Source organism: Passer domesticus, chromosome 12 (genome assembly GCF_036417665.1).
Source record: "Passer domesticus isolate bPasDom1 chromosome 12, bPasDom1.hap1, whole genome shotgun sequence".
Lineage (NCBI taxonomy): Eukaryota > Metazoa > Chordata > Aves > Passeriformes > Passeridae > Passer > Passer domesticus.
In genome coordinates this window covers 15,714,626-15,736,467 of record NC_087485.1, presented here as the reverse complement: position 1 = coordinate 15,736,467, position 21,842 = coordinate 15,714,626, and the positions used below count along the sequence as shown (strand labels likewise).

The following is a 21,842-nucleotide window of genomic DNA, read 5'->3' as shown; positions in this document are numbered from 1 at the left end:
GAGCCCAAGCCACCCCAACAGGGCTGGGTGGCTGCAAAGGGACATTTCCTCTGCTCAGATCTTCCCCTGCCAGGGGCTGCAGGGAGCAGAGCACCACAGGTTCCCTCAGAGCTGCCAGCAGGTTCAGGAGCTGCTACCCTTGTTGCTTGAGTTTCTTCCCTTCCACAGACCAGACAGACATAATCCAGAAGTCAGGAGATGTGGTTTTTCTTTGCAGCAAATGCAGTGTTAGTTTTAAAAGCCATATATAGGAAAAACATGAAAGAAAACTCTTCTCCTGGTCTGAGAAGTGCATCTGCAATGAGAATGCAGCTCTCAATCCATATTAAAGACAGCATGGCTTTGTAATAGAGCACAGCAGGGAGCCTGATAAAAATTATTTTGCTCTATAGCACTAATGAAAGCTATAGTATTAAAGCTTGGCTTATGTGGGATCTCAGCAAGAATCAACTGCAGTATGCATCTTTTTTTCTTCATTACTGTCTAGAAATAATGCTTAAATAATTATTCTTGCTATTATTGTTTGTAATTCTAATGGAGGTAGCTCTGGGCTCATTGCAATAGTGCCAGTTATGAGCAGCAACAGAACAGAGTCAGCCCTAGAATGAAAAATGGGCATGTTTTTAATTCAGATTATTTTTTCATAAATGTGAAGGAGATTTGGATCATTACCTGTGACACTTGGGTTGCCAAAGTAACCTTGACTAGCCAGCTGATGTTTGCACAGCTCATGGCACTGTCACCATGGAGACCCTGTCCCTGTGATTTCGCAGGCATGATGCAGTTGCAGGCGTCTCAGAGAGGAATTAATTGTTGGTGAGCAATGCTCGTGCAGACAGCTCTGCCCTGACAGACAGAGCCTGCACTCAAACACCAGCTAAATTTGTCCTTTGTTGTAGCTGCACAGAGAGGAGCAGGGCAGGATAACAGGAGGGAGCTCTCTGGGCTGTCCCAAGGCAAACACCGAGTTCTCCTGATGGAAAGTTCATGTTCAGATTGGGAGGAGTGGTCAGAGAGTGCTGATCTGTGTAAAATGATAATATTCATTTACAGAACATTTGTTTGAGTGATTGAAGGCTATGGAACACTGCAGGTATTCCTTTTTTCTCCTCCCAGTACCTGCTCTCCCTCATTCGTGTGTGATCTAGTGATGTCAGGGAAATTACACCAGCAGAGCAGGGGCTGAAATCTGTCTGTGTATATAGGATATGTAAAATTCTCCTCCAAAAGTAGCTGTCATGTTGTGCTTTCCATTCTGACCTCTGATGAACCTCACAAAGGGACTGTGAAGTGGATTTTGGATCTGCTTTGCACAATACCAAACCAAAGGCCACACAAACCTTTTGATAATAGATATGGTTCTGTTTCTGAAGGTTAAGCAGGCTAAAGGGTGCTCCCTCCTTCCTCCCCATATTCTTTGGAGAACAGAAGTCAGCCAACCTGAAGATAAAGTCATTTTGCTGAGGTGAAATGTTTTGTTCCACCTCTTTTACTTAATTAGGAATGGGCTGGATGACGACAGCAGGTCAAGAGGTGCTGTTACTATTTCTGGTGCTGCAGCTGTGATGAGCAGGCTGCAGCAGGATCAGCTGGGGGTCTGTAGACATGACATACACCCCTCAAGGAGACACAGTCCAGCCTCAGGAACTGCCCCAGAGCCAGGATGTGAATGGGTGAGGCAGCAGGAGAACGGTGTCACTGGGTTTGGGACATGCAGTGACATTGGCATTTGGGGAGCTGCTGTAAAGAATCACTGGAGTAGCAGCTTTGGAGATGTCTGTGTTGGACACTCTCTTATGTAAAAAAACCCACCAAAAAAATGGATGTTTAAAAATAATACTGGGCAGAAGTGCCCACAGGAGGGGGTGTGGGCAGAAGGGACTTGGGTTGTGACCAGATGCAGGGAGTAAATGTTGCTCCTTTTGGTTTTGCTTTTGGTCTGAAGAGTCAGCTGAAGGATTAAAGAGGGGTGGGGGTGTAGCTGGAAAAGCAGGGCTTTAGGCTGATGTGTGCAGCACAGCTTAAAATTTATGAGGGGATTATTTCATGGCTAGAGGGGAACAGTCATGACATGCTGGAAGGCTTGGACATTTTCAGTGTGTAAGCAGAGGATGAAAGGTGATTCTTTGAGATGATGTATAAAAATAAACAGCAATCTTGAACCTAAAGGTGTGGAACTAATGAGAGGGAAAATTGCAGCTGTAGATCATAACCTGGACTGATGCTCTGCTTCACTGTGCCCATCTGGTACTGAGGGATGTTTTCTTTGGGTGCTGATAACCTTTTTGACAGCTCATGATGATACAGTGTTAGAATGACTGGGGAGTTTTACAGATTACACTGAGATAATTGAATTAATATCACTCCTAGTTTGGATTAAATTTGTAATCTTGGCATAAGATTCTTTAGCCTTTCATACCGTGACCTGATTTATCAAAAAGGGGAGTGAAGGATTCCTTTAATTTAAGTAGAAATCCTTTCAAATACCTCAGGGAAAAACACTGTCATCAGAGAGCCTCAAGAAAAAAAAAGGCAAATCCCTCTGTCACTGTCCAATAAACCTCCCTTAGCTGACAGTGAGGGGGTAAAAAAGTTGTCTGCAAAAATGGAACTGTAATCTGTAGATGGGAGTTTGTGCAACAGACTGCATCCAACCTCATGCAGCTAAAGAAAATCCACTCTTCTCCTGCACCAGTGTCTTTCAGTGCCTTTTTTTTCTGAAGTAAATGTAGAACTTCCCTAAAAAAACAAATCAATAAAATTAATCACATTACTGAGCTAAACAGCTTCGTGTAGGATGAAGAAAACATTGTGTTGTGACATTTCCACTAGGAAGCTTTTCCATGGCACGTTGCCTTCATTGTTTCTCCCTCCTAAACCCCATTACTGACGTGGGCCTGAAGCCCCCAGTGTGTTGTGCTGGCAGAGTGAGTGGTTTCATGATCCAGCTTCCCAGTCTCTTTCATTTCACTCCTGAGACTGGTTCCTTGTAAGAGCCAAATACAGAAATGGATCATTGTGTTTAAAATAATATCCGAAGGCTTGAAAATAGCATCCATTTCTTAGGTAGGCTGCATTTCTCTTTCACACTGCGAAATGGTGCAGCAGATAATTAGTAATACATTTTCCATTCACATTTCCCTGTATTTATAAAGCAGTAGACTGCTCTTGCTATGTTCTAACAGCAAAATGAAGTTCCAGAGCCAATAGAATGTCAGCAAGAATTTATGAATCCGTCAGTAGAGATTACTGTTGGCTCTTGATTTTGAATGCAAGCAGACAACAAATTAGTTTGGTAGTAAAATGGGTAAGTAAGTGGGGGCTTGACTGTAGCAACACAGAGTTGGAGCATAATTGTTTGTTTCAGGCATGTGTTATTTATAGAGGATCAGACTTGCACCCAGGGAAGTGTCTCTATTCAGGAACTTTCCAAAGGAAAAGGAACCAGGACAGCAGAGGTGGAGACCTGACATGAAAGTCTTAAGATGAAAAGCCAGACAAGAAATCTGTCCCAGTTACTGATTCCACCTGGGGCAAGCTAAAAACAAACAAGAAAAATCCAAGGAGAACATAGGGAAAAAAGGAGAATTAAGGCAGGTGTACAATATGTATTTCAGGGGAAAAAGAATCTTTTAATTGATTTTAAATGAACTGGTTTTACACCCTGACATCAGAAGCTGTGGAAAAGCAGAGTAATCAGAAGCTGGCTGCAAATATACAAATACAATGCCAGCATGTTATATTAGCTGTTCTGTTTGGAATACACCTTGGCTTTCATTGGTTTAGCATTGCAGGTACTGTTTGAGTAACAATTGTGTAGTGCCTGCTATTTTTAATTTCAACACGAAAATCCTTTTTTTCTGGTCAGAGTGGTTACAGTAATAACATAGTTAATTTGGAGCTTTTGTAACCTGTATTTCTCAAAGAGAAGTGTATTGCAAATTAGTCAGGAGCACTGACAGAGACTTCACTAAACTTCTCTAAGTCATTTGTGGGTATATTGTGATTCCTGAAAGCTGGTTTCTTACTTGCAGTAGTAGTGCTTCACTATCTGCTATTATTAGTACTTTACTATGTAGAAGGAAGAAACTGAGATTATTATTATTCTCTTTTTTCTATGCAAGCTTTTCTTTTACTTTGAAGGAAAATTGCTGTCAGCTCACTAAAGACAGAATAAATGCAATAAAATCATACCATGCTCCCAGGCAGACACAGGTGCTGTGTTCAGTAGTGGAAAATAATTTATGACTCTTACTGTAGAGGATTCACTTTTGCTTTGAAAGAAATAAAAACTTTGCAAATCATTAACTAAAGAGAAATTGAAATGTGGGTTTTCTTGAGAGAAACTGTTTCAGTTCAGTGTATCATTGCTGCCAGGGCCAGTGGTCCACTAATGTGCAGTAGTTCTGGTTCCATTGCAGAGCTTGGATAGCAGTGGTGTCCATCTGGGGGCTCTCAAGGCTGAAATCTGTAGTTTGGCACTGGTTCAGACACAGAGCCTCTCAGGGCTGAGCCATCCTGAAAGCAAGCACAGGACGGTGGAGTTCTGTGCTTTATTCCAGTGGAAACTCTTCATATCAGTAAACACCTCTTTGCACTCTTTCCAGTCCAAGAGCCCTCTGATGATGATACTGCACAAGGATAATTTCAATTCACTCATCCACATAAACAAAATAAAATCCATTTACTTGGCTTTGAGCTGACAAATGCAAATATAGCAACCAGTATAGGATAATTGGTGAAAAGGGATTTAGGGATTCTTCTTACAGAATGCTGTAAGAAGAGGGAAACCTTGTCATTCTTTTCTGCTGGATGTTTATTTTGAATCAAACTTCAACCACTTCAGGGAACCTCCAGTAAATTCCAGAACTTCTACATGCCTCCTTTTACAACCAATTAAGCCTGGGTCTGGTTTTAACCAAGTACAGAGGGATGTCTTCATCCCTGTCTTCATTAGGGACATGCAAACACTGGGACACAAACTCACAGAAGCTCCTTCCTCTCTGAAAGGCACAGAAAAAAATGAAAAGTTTCCATATAGTCTGTGCAGAACAACTTAACCATACCTGCACAGCAAAGAAGGTTTTTAATCCTCTCTGTCCCCTATAGGAGAAGAGGGAATGGTTTTAAGAGGCACCTTGGGAAACACGTAGTTGCAGTCTTGGTTGAACAAGTGGACTGTTAGCAGCCACAAACATAAAATTACTCATTTCAAAATAGCTCATGGTCTCTTAACTCAGACACTGTGTGCTGAGTGGCACTGCACTAGGACAGAGCTGGACTGGCTGGGTAGGTTAGTTGCAAATAGCACTAAAAGGCACAGATGTTGTATCAGCTTTTCAAATTCTTTTCAATGTTTTTATATATTTTAATAGCTCCATCTGGATTCCATAGCCACTATTATTGTTACAAGTTTTATTGTTCCCTCTGCCTCTGCCTGCTGTTTGCATTTGCAAGTTACTTACAAGTGTCTTGGAAACAACTCCTGAGCCTTTCTCCAGGGGCTTAAATTTGATATTGTGAAAAAAGCAGGGAGAGCACATTTTCTCAAATTTGCCTTGCTAAATACGATATGGTACAAATTAAAATAAATGTTGCATGCCCTGCTTTCCACATGATGTTCTGGTTATAAATTTCAGTGGACGGGCAAGTGTGTTTGCTGATTTCTCCAATTCTGTTACTTATCCTGTGCTGTAACCTCCTAAAAGCTTGATTTGGGTAATAACAGACATAAAAATTATACAGCTGCTGCTTCTCCAGCATCATGGTTGAATAAAGGAATAATATCCACAGCGCAGAGCCAGTCTGACAGGATAGTTGAGTGTTGTTTATGCTCTAAGGTAGCTTCATAAAAGATATTGTGATTTTGTGGACTACACTGGAGGTCAGCCTGCTACCCAGTGGGATTCATAAGATTGTGTTTTCTGAGGTGAATTTACAATAATGCCCTAAATTAGAAAGCCATTACATTTGCAGGGCAATTTTTCTTTTGTTCTAATAGAATTTTTCTTGAGTCTGATATTTAATAATTGAGGGAACACCTCTAAAATTCAAGGAGCAATTCTGAGTTCACTGCAGTCAGCTTCCCAAGTAAGGCTGACAGATGGGAAAGACATTTTGTGCTGTGCCCAGCATCCATTCAATTTAATTGGAAGTTGAATGCTGTTTAATCTTTAAAAATCACATACCTCCTTCTATATTAGACATTCAGGGAATATTTTGGGGGGCTGGACCCCAATTCAGGCTTTTAAATGTACTGTGGGACCTGTCAGGTCCCAGCTCAGCATTTTCTTTCAAACATATATGCCATTATTCTTAAAATATTCAATACAACTATGTCACAGGTGCTAAATCCTATTAACACAAAATCATTTTTGTCTCAACTGACCCTGTTATGCTGGCAGAGAGCAGTGTGATGAGGATATGGGACAGCCTTTATGGGCACATTTTCAGTTCCTGAAGTTTCCCATGGTGAAAGTGAGGAAACTCTTGACATCTTCCAATTTTTAGTGATTTATAGAACCATAGATTGGAAGAGACCTTAAAGCTCACCTCATTCCAACCCCCTGCCATGGCAGGGACACCTTGCACTGTCCCAGGCTGCTCCCAGCCCCAGTGTCCAGCCTGGCCTTGGGCACTGCCAGGGATCCAGGGGCAGCCACAGCTGCTCTGGGCACCCTGTGCCAGTGACTCAACAGTGATCTGTGTGCTGCACATTAAACATTCAGTGCAACACACTCACAAATTCAATTTGTCAACAATGATCTCTCCTGAGCTGGGAAACTTCGTACATCAAAATAAGCTTCTCTCCAGTGCACTTGTAAGAAGAGGTTCTTGTGCCTGTCTCACATGCACTAATTGCAGCCAGCTGTTAAACAGATGGTTTTGGTGATATGGTAGGACACCAGTTATTTAACATTTTTATTTTAAAAATAAGGGAGGAAAGTGACAAAAAAAAGGAAATAAATGTTTGCCTAGACAGCAAGACCCACAGTATTGCATCAATCCCAGCCATAGCCTGGGCATGGCATTTCCTTTGTGGTAACCCATAAGAAATTGAAAAATATCATAGGTCAATTAGAAAAATGTTTCATACTTTTAGTGAAAGTAGGATGTCTTGATAAATATTCTGCAATATAGAATGCAATGAACCTTTTAGAATTACCTCCCTGAGCCTGTGTTTCTCCCTGCACCTCAGCTATCCATCACTTTGGTTCTGCGTTAACCTTATGGATGTGTTTTGCTATTCAGAGACTGTCCTCAGGACTCACATCCCATTTTGGCAAGCACAATGCAAAAGCCAGGCCTTACAAATTCACTAAAAAATGTTTAACTCTTGGTCTTTTCTCAAGCAGCTCTTTTAGTGACCTTGCACAGAGCACACCTTAAATGTTTTGCTGGCTTTGGAAGGGAAGGACTCGGGGCTCTCCTAGGGTGAGACTGAAAATTATCAATAATGATCTTTCTTTCAGGTGAAGGAGGCCATGCAGAGAATCCATGACCGAGGAAATATAGGAAAACTCATTTTGGATGTGGAGAAAGCACCCACTCCCCTGGTGAGTGCAAAGCACAGACATGATGTACAGCCTGGCATGGTACAGCCTGGCAGTGACTTCTGGGCACATGTTTCTTTTGACATTGATTTCTTCTAAATCTGTAGCACCCAAATACCACCAGTAACCATAATTTCTGTATTGACCCAAGTGAAATGTACTTCCTGAAGTGCCAGCAGTTGCTTCTCTCTACTGAATCACTATCTGCTTCTCCAAAAATGTGCCAGCAAGTGTCAGACTGGGGTAAAAAACTGCCACGTGCCTTTCTGCCCCTGTGATGGAAAACAAACAGACTTTTCTCAAACTAAAAAATTCCTCTATTAATAAGTGGATTGAACAGGAAAAAAACTCATTCAATATTGCTGCAATGGGCAAACATAAAAGTGCTTTCTGATTCCCATAGTAAAGTTAGAGTATACTTTTGGTAGGAATTTAGTTTACTGGTTTGTGTAATATATGAAGTATAACGCGTAAATATTTCCAGAACAATCCTGAAGGAAGATAGCAGTGATGGAGCTCTGGTCCACTAGATTTGGAGCACTTAGAATGATCCAGAAAGAAACCTTTCAGAGAGCAGTGGTAAATGAAAGCCAGGCTCACTCCTGAGCATTCACTGATGGTGTAGGAAAGAGCAGTAAAGAAGGCAATGCAAACCTGACTTTAAATCAGTACTGATGTGTGAAGTTTGCATTCAGACCTGAGAAACCTCCTGTTTCAAAAGAAAAGAACCTAGACCTAGAATTAAGCTGTTACTCACTCCAAAACTGCCCCTCAATCTCATACAGTCTCTGGAAGGAAAAGGAAGGCTTTGAGGACCTCACATGTGGGACAATACACTTTCATCAAAGGGTGTTAACTCAAAAGTATGGGTAACTTCAGAGCTATGTTTTTTCTGCATTAAAATCAGGTTGTGTGTGAGATTTTTATTTCCACCAGAGGCTAATAATCAGTCAGGGAAGGAACATCATTACATTTCTCTTTGTAAAATAAAATAAAAGTAAATGGGTCCCTTGTTTCTTTGGTTTTGAAGTAGTTACAAGCTAATACAAGAATCTTCTTGTGTCCTAAGAGAGGTAACGTGGGTATATAAGAGCATCCAGTCACACCAATGTGTGCTGTTAAACACTACCCCCATCCAGTGAACCAGGCTCTTGTGCCTCCACAGACCTGTCACACTGGCAGGGTGAAGTGCTGGAGGGTCCTGCACCTTTGCACAGCTTGTAATAAATATTTTCATGAAAAAACACAGTGTCCTCCTCAAATGCTGAACTACAGGTTCCTGCAATTGCCTACTGCCTGTGCAGGCATCTTCAGTAAAATATGAAAATGCAGTTTCTTCCCACTCCTGTATGATCTGGGATTTGCACTCTGCCGTGGGTGTATCCTGCCAGCATCTATATCTGTAAAGTTTCATTGGGTTTCTAATATATAAAAGAAAGGAAATTGCCCCCTGAGTTTTCACAGTGGGCCTCAGATGGGGCCATCCATTAGAGCAGATACAGGAGCTGTAACCCAGAGGTCCCACATTCTGTAAACTTCCTACACGGCTGCGTTTCCTACCCAAGACCCTTACTATCAGTTTACTACAAGCGCACAGAGCAGAGTCCTCGTGTGCAGCTGTCCCACAGGCAGCCTTCTGTTAGGAAACAGAGCTGTGAGCCGTGGGGGAGCAGCCTGCAGGTTTAGCTGGGAGTGGTGCAGAGCCAGCAGAGGCTGTGCACAGGCAGAACGCTCATTTTCCTGTGGCAGCCCTGTCCTCTTGGGTTTCCAAAGTCGCCTTACCCAGTGAATGAAACTGAAATGAGGGGGAGTCAAAGGGTGAGGAAGGTGCTGTGATGTCCTTGGTCTTTCCTGGTGCAGATGGCCAACGACAGCACGGAGACGAGCGAGGCTGGGGAGGAGGAGGAGGACCACGAAGGGGACAACGAGAACAAGGAGCGCATGCCCTTCATCCAGTAGCGCCGGAGCGCGGGGGCAGCAGGAGCCGGGAAGGAGAAGGGAGCAAGACTGGGAAATCTCTTCTGTGCATCAGTGAACAAATGCTGTAGTACAGTGTGTGTTGTATTTGTTTGCAGTCAGCTGAGCTATGAGCTGTTGATCATTGTTGTTTTGAACTCAAGTGCCATTCTCATCCAGTGCAGTATTACCACATTTCTGTGTAATACCCAGTTTCCCTGTAGGAGTCCCATGGATTTTTCTGTTCTTGTTTGAAAGCCTTATTAACTTACTGTGTAATTTTAGATGGGCATCTTTCTCATGCAAATTCCAACATCTTGCATAAAGTTATTTGGGAGGTATAGGCTTTTTTTGTAAGTTGGAAACAGTAAAAAAAAAAAAAAATCCCTACTTGCTGTCTGAAAGATTCTAGTAACTGGAGGGATAATTTTCTGTTTCTGGATTTTCAGTGTTAATATAGTTTTCCTTTAATGAACCACAAATAAAAGTTGCACAAAGATTACTTTTTATTTTCCTCAGTCATACTTCATAATTTCACAGGCAATCCTGTCTTCATTTTCAAAAGTACCTCATCCAGAATCATGGAATCTGAAATTGTGCAAGAAATCATTAATTGAGGGACTTTGATCAACATCTTCTGGTAAGGACATACTGACTCATATGTCAAATTCAAACCAATTTTAAATTTCATTTTTAAATTGCATTGGTAAGGATCACGTATCAGGATGTGGAAAGAAATTTGGTGATGGAGTCTATTGCTCTGAAATCGCTAATGTGTGGTGAACTGTCAGGCTGGAGCTGAACTCCTGCAGAAGTTAACCCTGTAAAAAATGAGGTTTAGGCCTTAATTCCACCACAAATCATGTACAGGGATAACTTCTATCTAGGTGAATTGTTCTATCAAAAGATCTGCTCCTTATGTACAGTTACATTTATAATTATTTACAGGATCAAGTATTCAAAGACCAGCTAGTCTTATCTACCTCCCACTAGTGGAAACTATATCTAAACATGAAAAAAGTAAATATTTTTTCCACGTCCTTCCCCTATCCAAACAGCAGCTACTCAGGTCCTCAACTGTCTTGTTAAAACAGTTATTTTAAAATTACTGTGATCATGTATAGTAGAAATGCTGAAGGACTGGCAGAGACCTTGCATAATGCCTACAGCTTCAAATTAATATTTGTTTTTTCAAAAGAAGGTATTGTTCGCCCAAATCTACAAGTAGCATGTTATGACAGAAGTTAAAAATTAATACAGAAAAATAAAATGTGGGGGCTTCTCAGGCTTTTCTCAGTGTGAGAGGACTTCTGGGTCTGGATGACTTTTATCTGTGGTTTTAGAAGAGTCTTATTAGGTTTTTTCTGTTTGTTTGGTTTTGCTGCCTGAGTATTAATGTCCATCTCTTTACACTGTACTCATGAAGTCGCTGTCACATAATTGTGCAGATGGTTCATTCTGAAGGAGTTCCCCTTGGGTCAAACAAATTCAAAAATAACAGCAAGAAATAACCGTGGGGGAAAATGCCAAAAAGCTGTTGAACTATTGATCCAACCAGAACTTCATTTTTCTCTTCACTTCATTATAGTTGAGTTTATTTTCAAGCTGGACTTTCCTATACTTCCAGTGCTATTTTGGGCCCAAACAGGGACTTTATCCACAGAAAAAAATATGTATTCAGTGAGAGTTTTCCATTTATTTGGCTTGCCAGTTGGACTTTTAAGGAGGGCCATTAGGTTTTCATGACTCATCAGCTGACAGCAGTAGGAAACATGCCCAATTTTGTTTTGCAGCTAGTGTAATGATGTTGTCCTGCCACAGACCTTAACATAACTAGGAATTTTGATTTGACGCCAAAGTGAGCAATATTGCTGGTGACCTTCGAGCTGGCAGTAAGTGGCATTCTCAAGGCCTTAAATTAGTAGGGCAAGCAGAATAGCAAACCCATTCTTCTGTTCTAAACCACAGTCTGGTGGGCTCTGCTTCTAAATTACCCTGCAAGACAAATATGGGTGATCTTGGTCATGGCCACAGACACCACAGGGACAACAACCACATAATTTTGGCTAGTTCTTTCTGGTTTTGTTAGCAAGGCAAAAAATACTCTTCATGCTAATTCGTACCAATTTTAGGGCCATTTTCTGATCAGCAGAACATCAGGTAATTGCAGTGAGTACAAAGGAGTGCTGCTGGAAGTACCTGAGTGCGACGCAGCTGAGTGTGACCATCAGCAAGCTCAACTCTGCTCTGTGTTTTACTGCTATCAGCAGAGCATGAGGGAGGTTGCTGCTGGTATTAATGGAAGTTCTCCAGGCATCCATTCTGGAAGCAGGATGTGTGCTAGCAGAATTTGGCCCACAAGCCCTAAGTACCTTTCAGGAGACCACAAGCAGTAGTGTCACGCTGGCAGGGGTGGAGGCTGTGCTGGTCAAACTGGTGAAGCCAAGGCTTGTCACTGACCAAGTCTTACTGTAGCAGAAATGAAGGGTTGTGATTACTACTGACAGTGTTGTTTAAACAACTCTGAGACAATTGGATAGTTTCTTCAAGTGAAACAAATTATTTCTCAATTTGCCTTAAAGGAACTGTGAAAGCTTCTTTAACTTAAGCCTGATTGAAGTGAACTGAAACACTGTTTAATTGTATTTGTTGCTTTAGAGCTTTTGTTATATTGTGCCTACAAAGCAAATTATGTTTACACAAAAATATAAATAAAATGTTGAGCATAGCATTATCCTTGGCTCTATGTTTTATTCTAGTATTATGGCCACTTTAGGGAACTGACTTGGAACTGCTTAAGAGGAAAATGTGAGGGGGGTTTTATTTTCCATTTTGGTCACTGTGGGATATACAAATAATTTATTTTGACTATTACAGAGTAAATCGAGGTTATTAAAACTGCTGTGTGCTGCTTTACAGACCATTAACAATGTAGATATAAAATTTTGAATGTCGCAGTCTAAGAAATTCAAAACATTATATGGACGCCTTTTACTAAGTGTTTAGGGAAGTGTATTTTGATACAAAGAGAAACTAGGTCTCAGACTGTCACAAAAGTTACCCTCAGAGAGATAGCTCCTATCAGAAATTAGAACTCCCTAATGGAATAATCTTAAAATAAAATCCAAAAGCAGTCATCACCAGATGAGCTTATAGAAAGCAGGAGGACATGCCTGAGTTTTGAATCCCACTCTCCTGGGCCTTGGTTTCAACCCAGGGCTCTGTGTCTTTGGAAGAACTGGTGGTGGTTACCAAGCCCTACAGTCATCTCCAGCCTGTACTGGATTACATGGCTTTAAAGGTCTCCCTACACGAGGCAAAGAAGTGAATGAACTTCAGTTTGATATCTAAACAAAGAGGGAGTGTTGGCTTTGGTTCATTTTAGTCACACAGGACACATTCCAAAGCCTGTGATGTCCCTGGAAAATCTCACTTCAGTAGTTACCAAATCCCCTCTATAATCTCAAAGCTCATAGGAGCAGTGCTGAGTGTGAAGAGTAAATTTCTGCCCTCTGTTTTTAAGCTTTAATAAGGCAGTAATGCTCAGTGCATCCATAATCACGGGGTCAGGATGAGGCTGAAAGCAAACAGCCGTAGCCTTTCGCAAATTCTCTGTGATTACCACCAAAGCTCTGCCTTTCCCACTGGGCCATCTGCAGTGCCCTGTCACACTCCACCACAGAGCAGGATGTGGCAGGTTGCCTTTGTGCAGCATCTGCATGAAATGCAAAAATCCACCCCTGGTTCTCACCTCACCCTCCATTTGGTGCTTCCCCTCTCATTTTCTGGGAGCTCAGTGGTTCCTCCTGATTGGGTTGGTCAGGAAAGGTTCTCCCAGTTTGGCCATGATTGCCAGCACAGCCCCCAGCACCGGGAGAGCCGTGCAGGAGTTTGTCCCCTGGCAGCACTGGGGTCCCTTGATGTGACCCAGTGCTTTGTTCTGCTGCAGAAAGAGCCAGATCAGAGCACACACTCCAACAGCTATGTGGAGCAAAGCACCTTTCTCCCAGGTAACTTGTGACAGGCAAACACCCCGGTGTTCTCCTGCCGGAGCGCAGCTCGGAGCACGAACGGCAGCGCTGCTCCCTCTGCTCCCTGCGGGCTCAGGGTGCCCAGCTGGCCCTGCCCAAGCTCTGCTCCTGGTTTGCCTGGCACGGCTCTGCCAGCTCCCACCAGCACTCTGCAGGAGCTGGGGGAACAGTGAGGAAGAGTGAGAGGGAAAAACGAATTGTGTGCTCTGCCCAAGAGTAACCAGGGAGGAGGGTTTGAAGCATGTTTTCTGTTGATTCATGTGTGTGCTTGGAGGGGGTCCCAGCCTTTCTCTGAAGGGGTTCCACAGTCCCTGCCATACTCAATCATAATGGTTGCTCTCTGGTTGCACTTCAGGAAAATTATTTTTTTTACCTTCTGAAGAGTGTGGGTCACATCCTCTTCCATCCCCCACAGAGAGGGACACAGAAACTCCAGGTGGACACAACACACGTGGATTAACCCTTCACACAGGGAAACCTTTCTTCTCACTTATGGGAACTGCAGGTATTTGGGGCAGGATGAGGAAAAAAAGGGAAGGAACAAGCATTGACAGCCCTCATAGTGATTGTCCTGTCTCTTAAAACTCCTACACCTGCCATCATGTAAGATCACCTTTCATTTAGGAAGGAACAGCCTGTACAGTTGGTAAAAGCTTTAAAACCATCTCAAATGAAACACAATCTAAAAAATGAAAGGAAGACTTTCAGTTTCTGAAGCCTCATGGTGATTAATCCTTGATGCCAGCAATCAACCTGGGCACTCAGGGATTGAATGGGATTCAATTAAGAGATGCCACTGGCACTTGTTAGTTTAGGACAAGCAGCTCCCAGGTACTGAAAAGGGGATGGGGTCTGTGACTGAGGGAGGGCTGCAGGGGTGGGGACTTGCTTCTTTTCTTTCAGAGATTAAGAGGGCTTTGATCTGTCTGGAAGAGTTTTTTTTCCTTGCACAGTGACCAGGCTGAGATGTTACAATTAGCCCAAAAGGAGTGGGAGAAGTTCTGAAGGAAATCCTGTTTTATTGTGAGTGCTGAGGGGCTGGGGAGTGGAAGTTGAGCATTTCTCTGGGGCAGGTTTGCTCTTAGATCCACAAGGGTGAAGCACCTGGCCCTCCCATGCCCACAGCTCCTGCAGTCTGCCCCTCCTGGCCAGCCCAGGAGCTCTGCCAGTCCTGCTCCATCAGCCTCCAGCTCCCTGCTGGAAGCACCTCTGCCTTTGCCTCTGCCAGAGCTGGAGATGTGCCATGCTCTGCCAGCCACTGGCTGTGTTCCTGCCAAACATCCTCTCCCTGAGAAGCTGCAGGTTGCAGTAGAAATGCTGTTGTGCCTGAATCTGTGGAAATGTGTTTCCATGAGAGCTGGGGCTCACTGGGTCATGCAGCAGGACGTGATGCAGCATCTTCCTGCCCTGGAAGAGCACAGTGAGATGGCAGAGATGCTGGATGCATTATCTGTGTAAGGATTTCTCTCCTTGGCTGGCCAGGTGATAAGCTAATAACCAAATATTTGTAAAGGCTGGTGTGCCAGGTTTGCTGAGCAGTGACTGCTGTGTCTTCTGTTGTGACAGGCATCCTGTGGCCTGGAGCCCTGTTAGATCAGTGATGTTTTCCAGAGGCTTCCAGGAGAAAACGTTTCTTTTGTTGCTAACGCAGAAGAGAGATGGTAATGATAAGTGAAGTGTTTTTCTAAGTCATTTTGATTTGGCAGATTATTTTTCTGTTTCTCAGCTGCTGTTTTTTTTTTCCTTCTAGTGTCTGCATTTCATATTAGAAATATTTTCCCTCTGTAAAAAAAATGAAGTCTCCTGCAACTCACCAATGTATCTCTTTGATTGTACAAAAACATCCCTTTGAGTTTCTGAACCATTTCTGCTGTAGAAAGGAAAAATGAAATTATTTGCCCAATGCCATAATACTGTCATTTGGTTTAAGGACTTAGGGTTCTTTGGCATTTTATTCTCCATTTACCAAAGAACCCAAATTAACAGCAGCTGTGCTGGAAGATTTGCCTGCGTGGCTCACAGCTATGTCACAAATCACACCTGCTCCAAAGAAATGGAGGTGCAGAAAATCATGTTCTGAATGCCCTTTGCTAGGTCCCAGTCAGGAAAGCTCCATAAAAATATAGGGGTTTGAGGGACAATAATCAAAATTTTCCTTGCTTTCCCATCAGATAACTCAGAGCACAAACCAACACTGAATGTGACCATTAAAAGAATTTTCTGCCAGTTTCTTGATCATTCTCTCCATGCTCATCAGGATGCCTCTGGTGAGGGCACCCCAGGGAAAGGGTGATCTCCCAAACCCAGCAAGTGCCTGGATGCAGAGGAGGCTGCAGCTCCAGCCCTTCTGGGTGATCCTCCCCTGGTGAGTAAAGATGAGTTTGCTCCATCTGAGGATCAGCTGGGAAATGGAATTGCAGAGAGGGCTGTAAAACAAGTGCCATCCTGAAGTCTGATAGCCAAGGGATGCTGAACCCACAGAGCAGGGTGTGTTTGTGCAGGGGGGCACTAGAGAGGGCAGTGCCAGGCTCAGCACAGGCACAGGGCAGCACATTTACAGAGGGGATTGTCTTTAAGGTCTCGCTTGAATTATCAGTCTGGAACCCCTCACCCAGTCCTGCACCACACCTGCTCTTGCCTAATGTCTCAATTTCAATCTGTATTTCTTGCAGCACATTCCCTGAGGTTGTGGTTTAACTTCATAGAGAATACATAATATGGTTCATGTGAGATCTTAGATCTGTGTTTTGTTCAACATGTCAGCTGTGGATAAAGTCATTACAGTGTTCTGTTCACTAATCAACCAGCAAAACAGGAAAAGAAAAGGGTAATTGTTGCAAGCTTCCTTCCTTATTTTCATGAGGATGTCAAGCTCAACTTAGGCTGGAATCTCACAGGTCTCATCCCCCTGGCTTTGATAGGGACAGCATCAAGCTGATTAGTCCTCTAAATGAATCCAGTCATAGCTGCAGCATTAAAAATTCAGCAAGTAATATTTATGTCCCTGCTGTATCTTATTTGGTGGGGAGAAAACCTACAGGATTCTTTTTTAAATCCTTGCTCAACTCTCCATCTAAAAATACCCATTGCTAAACCCAATTATCTTGAGGATGCAGTATTGGTTTATACTGGGAGGTTTTGAGCCACTGGTGCAAATAAATGATCTAAAATGGAAAATCCTTGCTGTCAGAGGACCTCAACTGTGGGTTTGTGCTCTGGGATGGACCAGCTGGGGATGTAACTTGTCAGTTTGTTACAGGTTATATTTACTCCATGCAGAGCACATAGTATTATTATAGAAAGTACTATTGACAAAATCAGGACAAACTATGCCCAATTCCCTAGAACATTTCTGTAACACTGAAACCCCAGCTGTACAGACATGATTGAGCTGATGGGTGTCTGTCTGCAGCTGCTCTTCCAAGAGTAGAAGCACCTAGAAAATGTAAAATGAGCCTGAGCCTGATGCTTTACTGGGTAACAGAGGTATGAGGCTGTACAGAAAAGGGGATCTACCCTGAGCATTAAACAGGCAGAGGAGAGGCTGCTCTTTTCTCTTTTAGCCTGTTGGATAAGCAATATAAAATCAGAGCTATCCTGATCATTCCTAGGGCACTGAAGACATCTGCTGGAAATGGGAATAACTGCAGTAAGAATGTGTATGACAGAATGAATAAGGAACATTTCTGAGAAGTTTCTATTTACACAGTGCCTAAATTGCTCAACAAATGCTACAATATTTTCCATTTGAAAGTATTATTTGAAAATATTTGAATAAATAACCTGTTAATTCCTGCTGTTCTTGTTGCCACTGAGGAATAACATTTCAGTTTCTAACACCTGCAAGTCTGCAGTCTCTGAATTCTCTTCATCCCTGATGTGTGAGGTTATGCCACAGACACATATAGACAATATATAGCATCATGTGCTGGCACAGAGGTCTAGGTCACGTTTCCAGCTTTAAATGGATGTAAGTTGTTTGTAGCTGGATACAAAAAAGCACACAAATCTCTTTCTATCTTTACATACCAATCTTGATTACAAACCCATTTCATACAAATTGTGTTGTTACACCCAGGACCTTTCCCAGTGAGCATTCCCTTTCCTCTCCCTCCCAGAGACAATGCCCAGTCTGACTGGACAGACTGGGTCAATAGTGAAAATTACACCTATACAGGTCACTGTTCCTTTGCACTCTCAGCATCCCTGTGTGAGCATCATCCAGCTGCTGATGTGGGTTTTCACTTCCATCCCAGCACGTGGGCAGGGACATGCACAGAGCAGGAAGGCAGGGCTTGGTGCAGGATTTGTTCTCCCTCTTCCCCAGCCTCCAGCAAACCAGGGCTAACTCCCACTGCTTGAGTTTGCCTGCAGAGACAAGCAGGCATCTCCCAGGCAGTTACATTTAGGTATTATTTTTCCTTCCTGACGAGGCAGCTAAAAACTGCTTCCATTCTAAAGAATGGTGGTTTATTTGGGCTACATCCCAAGTTTTCCAAGCCTGGGGCCTGGCATAGGAGCTGATTATGCCTGTGCATGGGGACAGTGCTGCTCCTAAAACACAGTGAAGCAGGGTCTGCTGCTTGCAGATCCTGTGACTCAAGCTTTGGTTTGGCAAGGCAGAAAGCCTCAGCCTTTGAGAAGAACCTCCAAGTCCTTGGTTATGTGCAGCCACCAAAGGCAGACATGATCACACTCCTGACAAGTCTGAATTTCCATCCTTGTGAGGAAAATTCAACAAACTCTACACACCCCAAAATATAATCCCTGCTCTGCCCAGCCCTCCTGGTAGTGCAGAGCTGCACTGCTGGAAACCTCCTGTGAGCCTGTGGATGTGCAACTCAGGCTGTCTGGAGAGTTTCACAGTGCCAAAACCAAGGCTTTGTCCAAATCAGTTTGTCTGGCACTCATAAGGATGAGCAGAACCTGCTGAGGTCATGTTCATGTGAGGCTGGAAAACCTCATATTAGAGCAGCTATGATGATCAAAACCAAAATATTTAAAGGGAGAAATTAAATGCCCGAAATGTATTCAGGTCATTTCCAGGAAGGTAAAAAGGCAGCATACATTACAGGAGAAAAAATAGCACAACAGGTAATTTGTGTTTACAAAAGAGAAAGAGATACATTCTCATATATATCCTGAGGGCTAAAAGAGCTGAGCTGCTGCCAGGAATTTCCAGCATGGAAACTTTGCCAAGTCCACAGGAGTAGCATTTTAAAAGACACCATTCAACTCTTCTATTTGCACCTGGACTGCAAAGAAACTGATTTAAATTTTCTCCTAGACTCCCTTATCTTTAGAGATGCCAGAGTCAGCTGATCTGTAAAAGGTCCCCTTTTTGAGAGGGATTGCGGTTTGCTCTCTGCACATATCCAGCAAAACATTTATCTCTAAATAAGCACCTATTTCTTTGGGGTCCTTCCTGACTAAAAAACCAGACAATGTCAGGCAGACAAACACTGTGCACCTTCTTATCTTTGCAGCTAAAGGCCTGAAGGAAAAAAAGATTTGGCAACTCTGTCATTCCTTTGAGATACCTGAACACCTTAAGAAAGGACCTGTGCCAGTGCGGAGTGCATTGGACAGGAAACTTAAGAAAGCTCAGTGGTTTTTCCCTCCTTGCTTTGTGTATGTTTGGTGAATCTGCATTCTGATCTCTCTGGCCTGGATCAGCTGTGTTTTCTCTGCTTTACAACCTGTAATCCATATCCAGTGCCATGGCAGGAGAGGGACAGGAACACAGGTGAGATGATTTGGTCACATAGACAAGATGATGCTATTTGTCTTAAATATGCATGGTAGATGTCAGACAAGCCTTTCTGTTGTATTTTGCAAACCATTTCCCCTCCTCTCTCCTTGCTAAGACCAGCTGTGAGATGCTTTGTGACAAAGACCCCAAAATAAGAGATACAATAAGCACTTATTCCAGAAGCTCAAAATACTGCCCTGATTCATCTTTTCAGTTCACATACACTATTATATCTCCTTTTTTTTTATGCTTGTATTTACAACATGGGAATTGAAAAGCACTGGACCTGTAGGCAGTAACAGCTCAAATACCACATTGAGAAACAGATTTATTGATCAGTCAGGAACAGTCCACAGTGCCAAGGTGAGGCATGTGATTGGGAGAGCAGAATCACATATCTAAAGAAGACATGACTGTCCTCATTTCAACTCACTGACACTCAGTGCAGGTCACTGGTGGGCAGCCTGGTTCTGCAATAAACCTGGAACCACCTTTAATTCTGCTAGAGCAGATCACTTGTACCCAGCAAATTTCCTTTCAAAACACCAAATTAGCATGACAGAAAAAAACTCAAATCAATGGCAAAACTCCAAAATATCTTTAATAAGTTTCAAAAAACCTCACATACCCTAAGGCTAGCCCTTTGCTTCTCTAAACACAGTTTGTTTGTACAGATTTCCCCAAAATAACTTTGGTGTTGGGATGTCAGCCATGCTCCTGCCTCATGCCTCTTAGGACTGAGATGAAATCCTTAAGAAAGACTTTGCAAGACTTTTCAAGGCCAAAGAAATCAAGCACACAGTAATTTTCCAAGCACGACATAAGGCTTGACTAGGAGAGTTTGCAAAATTTATTACCTTAAATTGAAAAAAATAAAAATCAACCAGTGGGTCCCATTTACCCAAGACAGTCATAAAACCTGATGTATTGGAGGTGATAAGCCTTTTACTAACCTTTGTGTTAAACCTTTTACTGACCTTTCTGTTATCTGCTTTTATTGACCATCCTGGCTCTTCAGATTGCCTCACTTGCAATTCCTTAGTCTGGCAACAGCTCAGATCAGTTTTCATTTTCTCTTTATACTCTCAGTAGAAGGGGCAAATAATTACTCACCTACTTTCCAAATAAATGGCTTCATTTTCCTAAAGACGAGCTGAATTTTCTAGAACTGAAGTGCTGCAAGAAGAACAGAGTTTGCTCTGATTCCAGGAGCAGATAGAGCCCATCCAGTTCCCATTTGGTGAAATATCTCACAGCACAGTTAGCTCTGGAGCACAAGGGGACTGTTGGTCTCAGTAAAACACAACAATCTACTGGCAATGTGTGAGCAGTTCACTTCCCAACAGACTGCAGCACTAAATCTTTTTTAAAGCTATTTTTTTACAAGTGCTCTTGTACATCTGCAGCCAGACCTATTTCAGGAGCTCAGCATCCAGTCCTCATCTCACACTGGCTTCTCATACTCTGTGCCCCATTGCATGTTCTTTCCATAACCCAGGGATGACTGAGAATGGACAGGAAAATACAGCTGTATGAAGGCTTTTCCTGAGCCAGTTCAGAGGAGCACATAAAGGTAGAACTGTCTCTGAAGGAAATAGGGTTTTACCTTGAAGAGTCTCTGTGGAGAAACTGAAAAAAGCCTTTTACCAAAGGATGTTTGTGCTCTGAATGGTCTGGTTGTCTGACAGCAAATGGAATGAGGTGGAGAGATGGGAGCCAAAACCCCAGTGCCACTGCAGCACAGCAGCTCTGGCTTTTGCAAGATGTTTCTTATCAGACAGAGCATTTCAAGGGTGCCTCGAAGTGAGCTAAGCACTTCAAGAGAAACCACAATTCTGTCTGCATGCACAAGTTCTACTGTAGTGGTGTAAATAAAATTAAAAAACCACAACCCCATCCTAGTCTGGATGCAGCTCTAAAGCAATGAGGATATTTATATTTATACAGTATATTCTGAGAAGGAAAGTGGAATCATTTGTTTCAGGAAAAATTACTTCTATCAGTGTATAATTGTGTTCACTCCCTGGGTTATATTATATTATTGTAACTGTGCCAGTAAAAGAAAAATTCCACTTCTAAATGGCATTATTATGCTGATTTCAACCCCATACACAGCCCAGGTACTCACTCCAGGGCGTGTGTCACTCCTGTGTGGCTCCATTTCCTGCTTCCTCACAGTAGCCCTGCAAGGTTACATCTTCTCAGCAACATATTTTGGCTGTTCTCTGGCTCTCCTGCTCACACACCATACCCAGGAAGTTAAACCTGCTTCCCCAGTTGCTACAGGTTAGTCATAAATGTGGAAACTGTTCTTGGGTACTCCAGAGGAATGCTAGCCCCTATATCCTTGTGGTCTATCCCAGCAGCTGCGAGGGCAGCTTTGTGATTCACTTTTTAAGAGTGAAGTCCAGTTGAGCTACTTGCAGACTGGAAAAATGCTCAGAGAAAATACTGAAGGAGGGGGATTAAGCTTTCAAAACAGAATTTCAACTCTGTTCTTGCAAGGACATTACACGGTGTACTCCAAAAAGCAGTTTTTCACCCAGGCTC

The 21,842-nt window shown here is 42.8% G+C and overlaps 1 protein-coding gene across 2 annotated transcripts in view; it reads left to right on the top strand.

The window, feature by feature from the left end:
* Positions 1 to 12,243, top strand: part of VAT1L (vesicle amine transport 1 like) — a 57,648-nt gene extending 45,405 nt beyond the window's left edge. For both annotated transcript variants that reach the window (XM_064386728.1, XM_064386729.1), the window contains exons 8-9: positions 7,473 to 7,556; positions 9,414 to 12,243. In XM_064386728.1, coding sequence (XP_064242798.1) covers positions 7,473 to 7,556; positions 9,414 to 9,512 — 183 coding nt within the window. In that variant the 3' untranslated portion in view covers positions 9,513 to 12,243. The remainder of the gene's footprint in view (positions 1 to 7,472; positions 7,557 to 9,413) is intronic.
* The last annotated feature ends 9,599 nt before the right edge of the window (positions 12,244 to 21,842 follow it).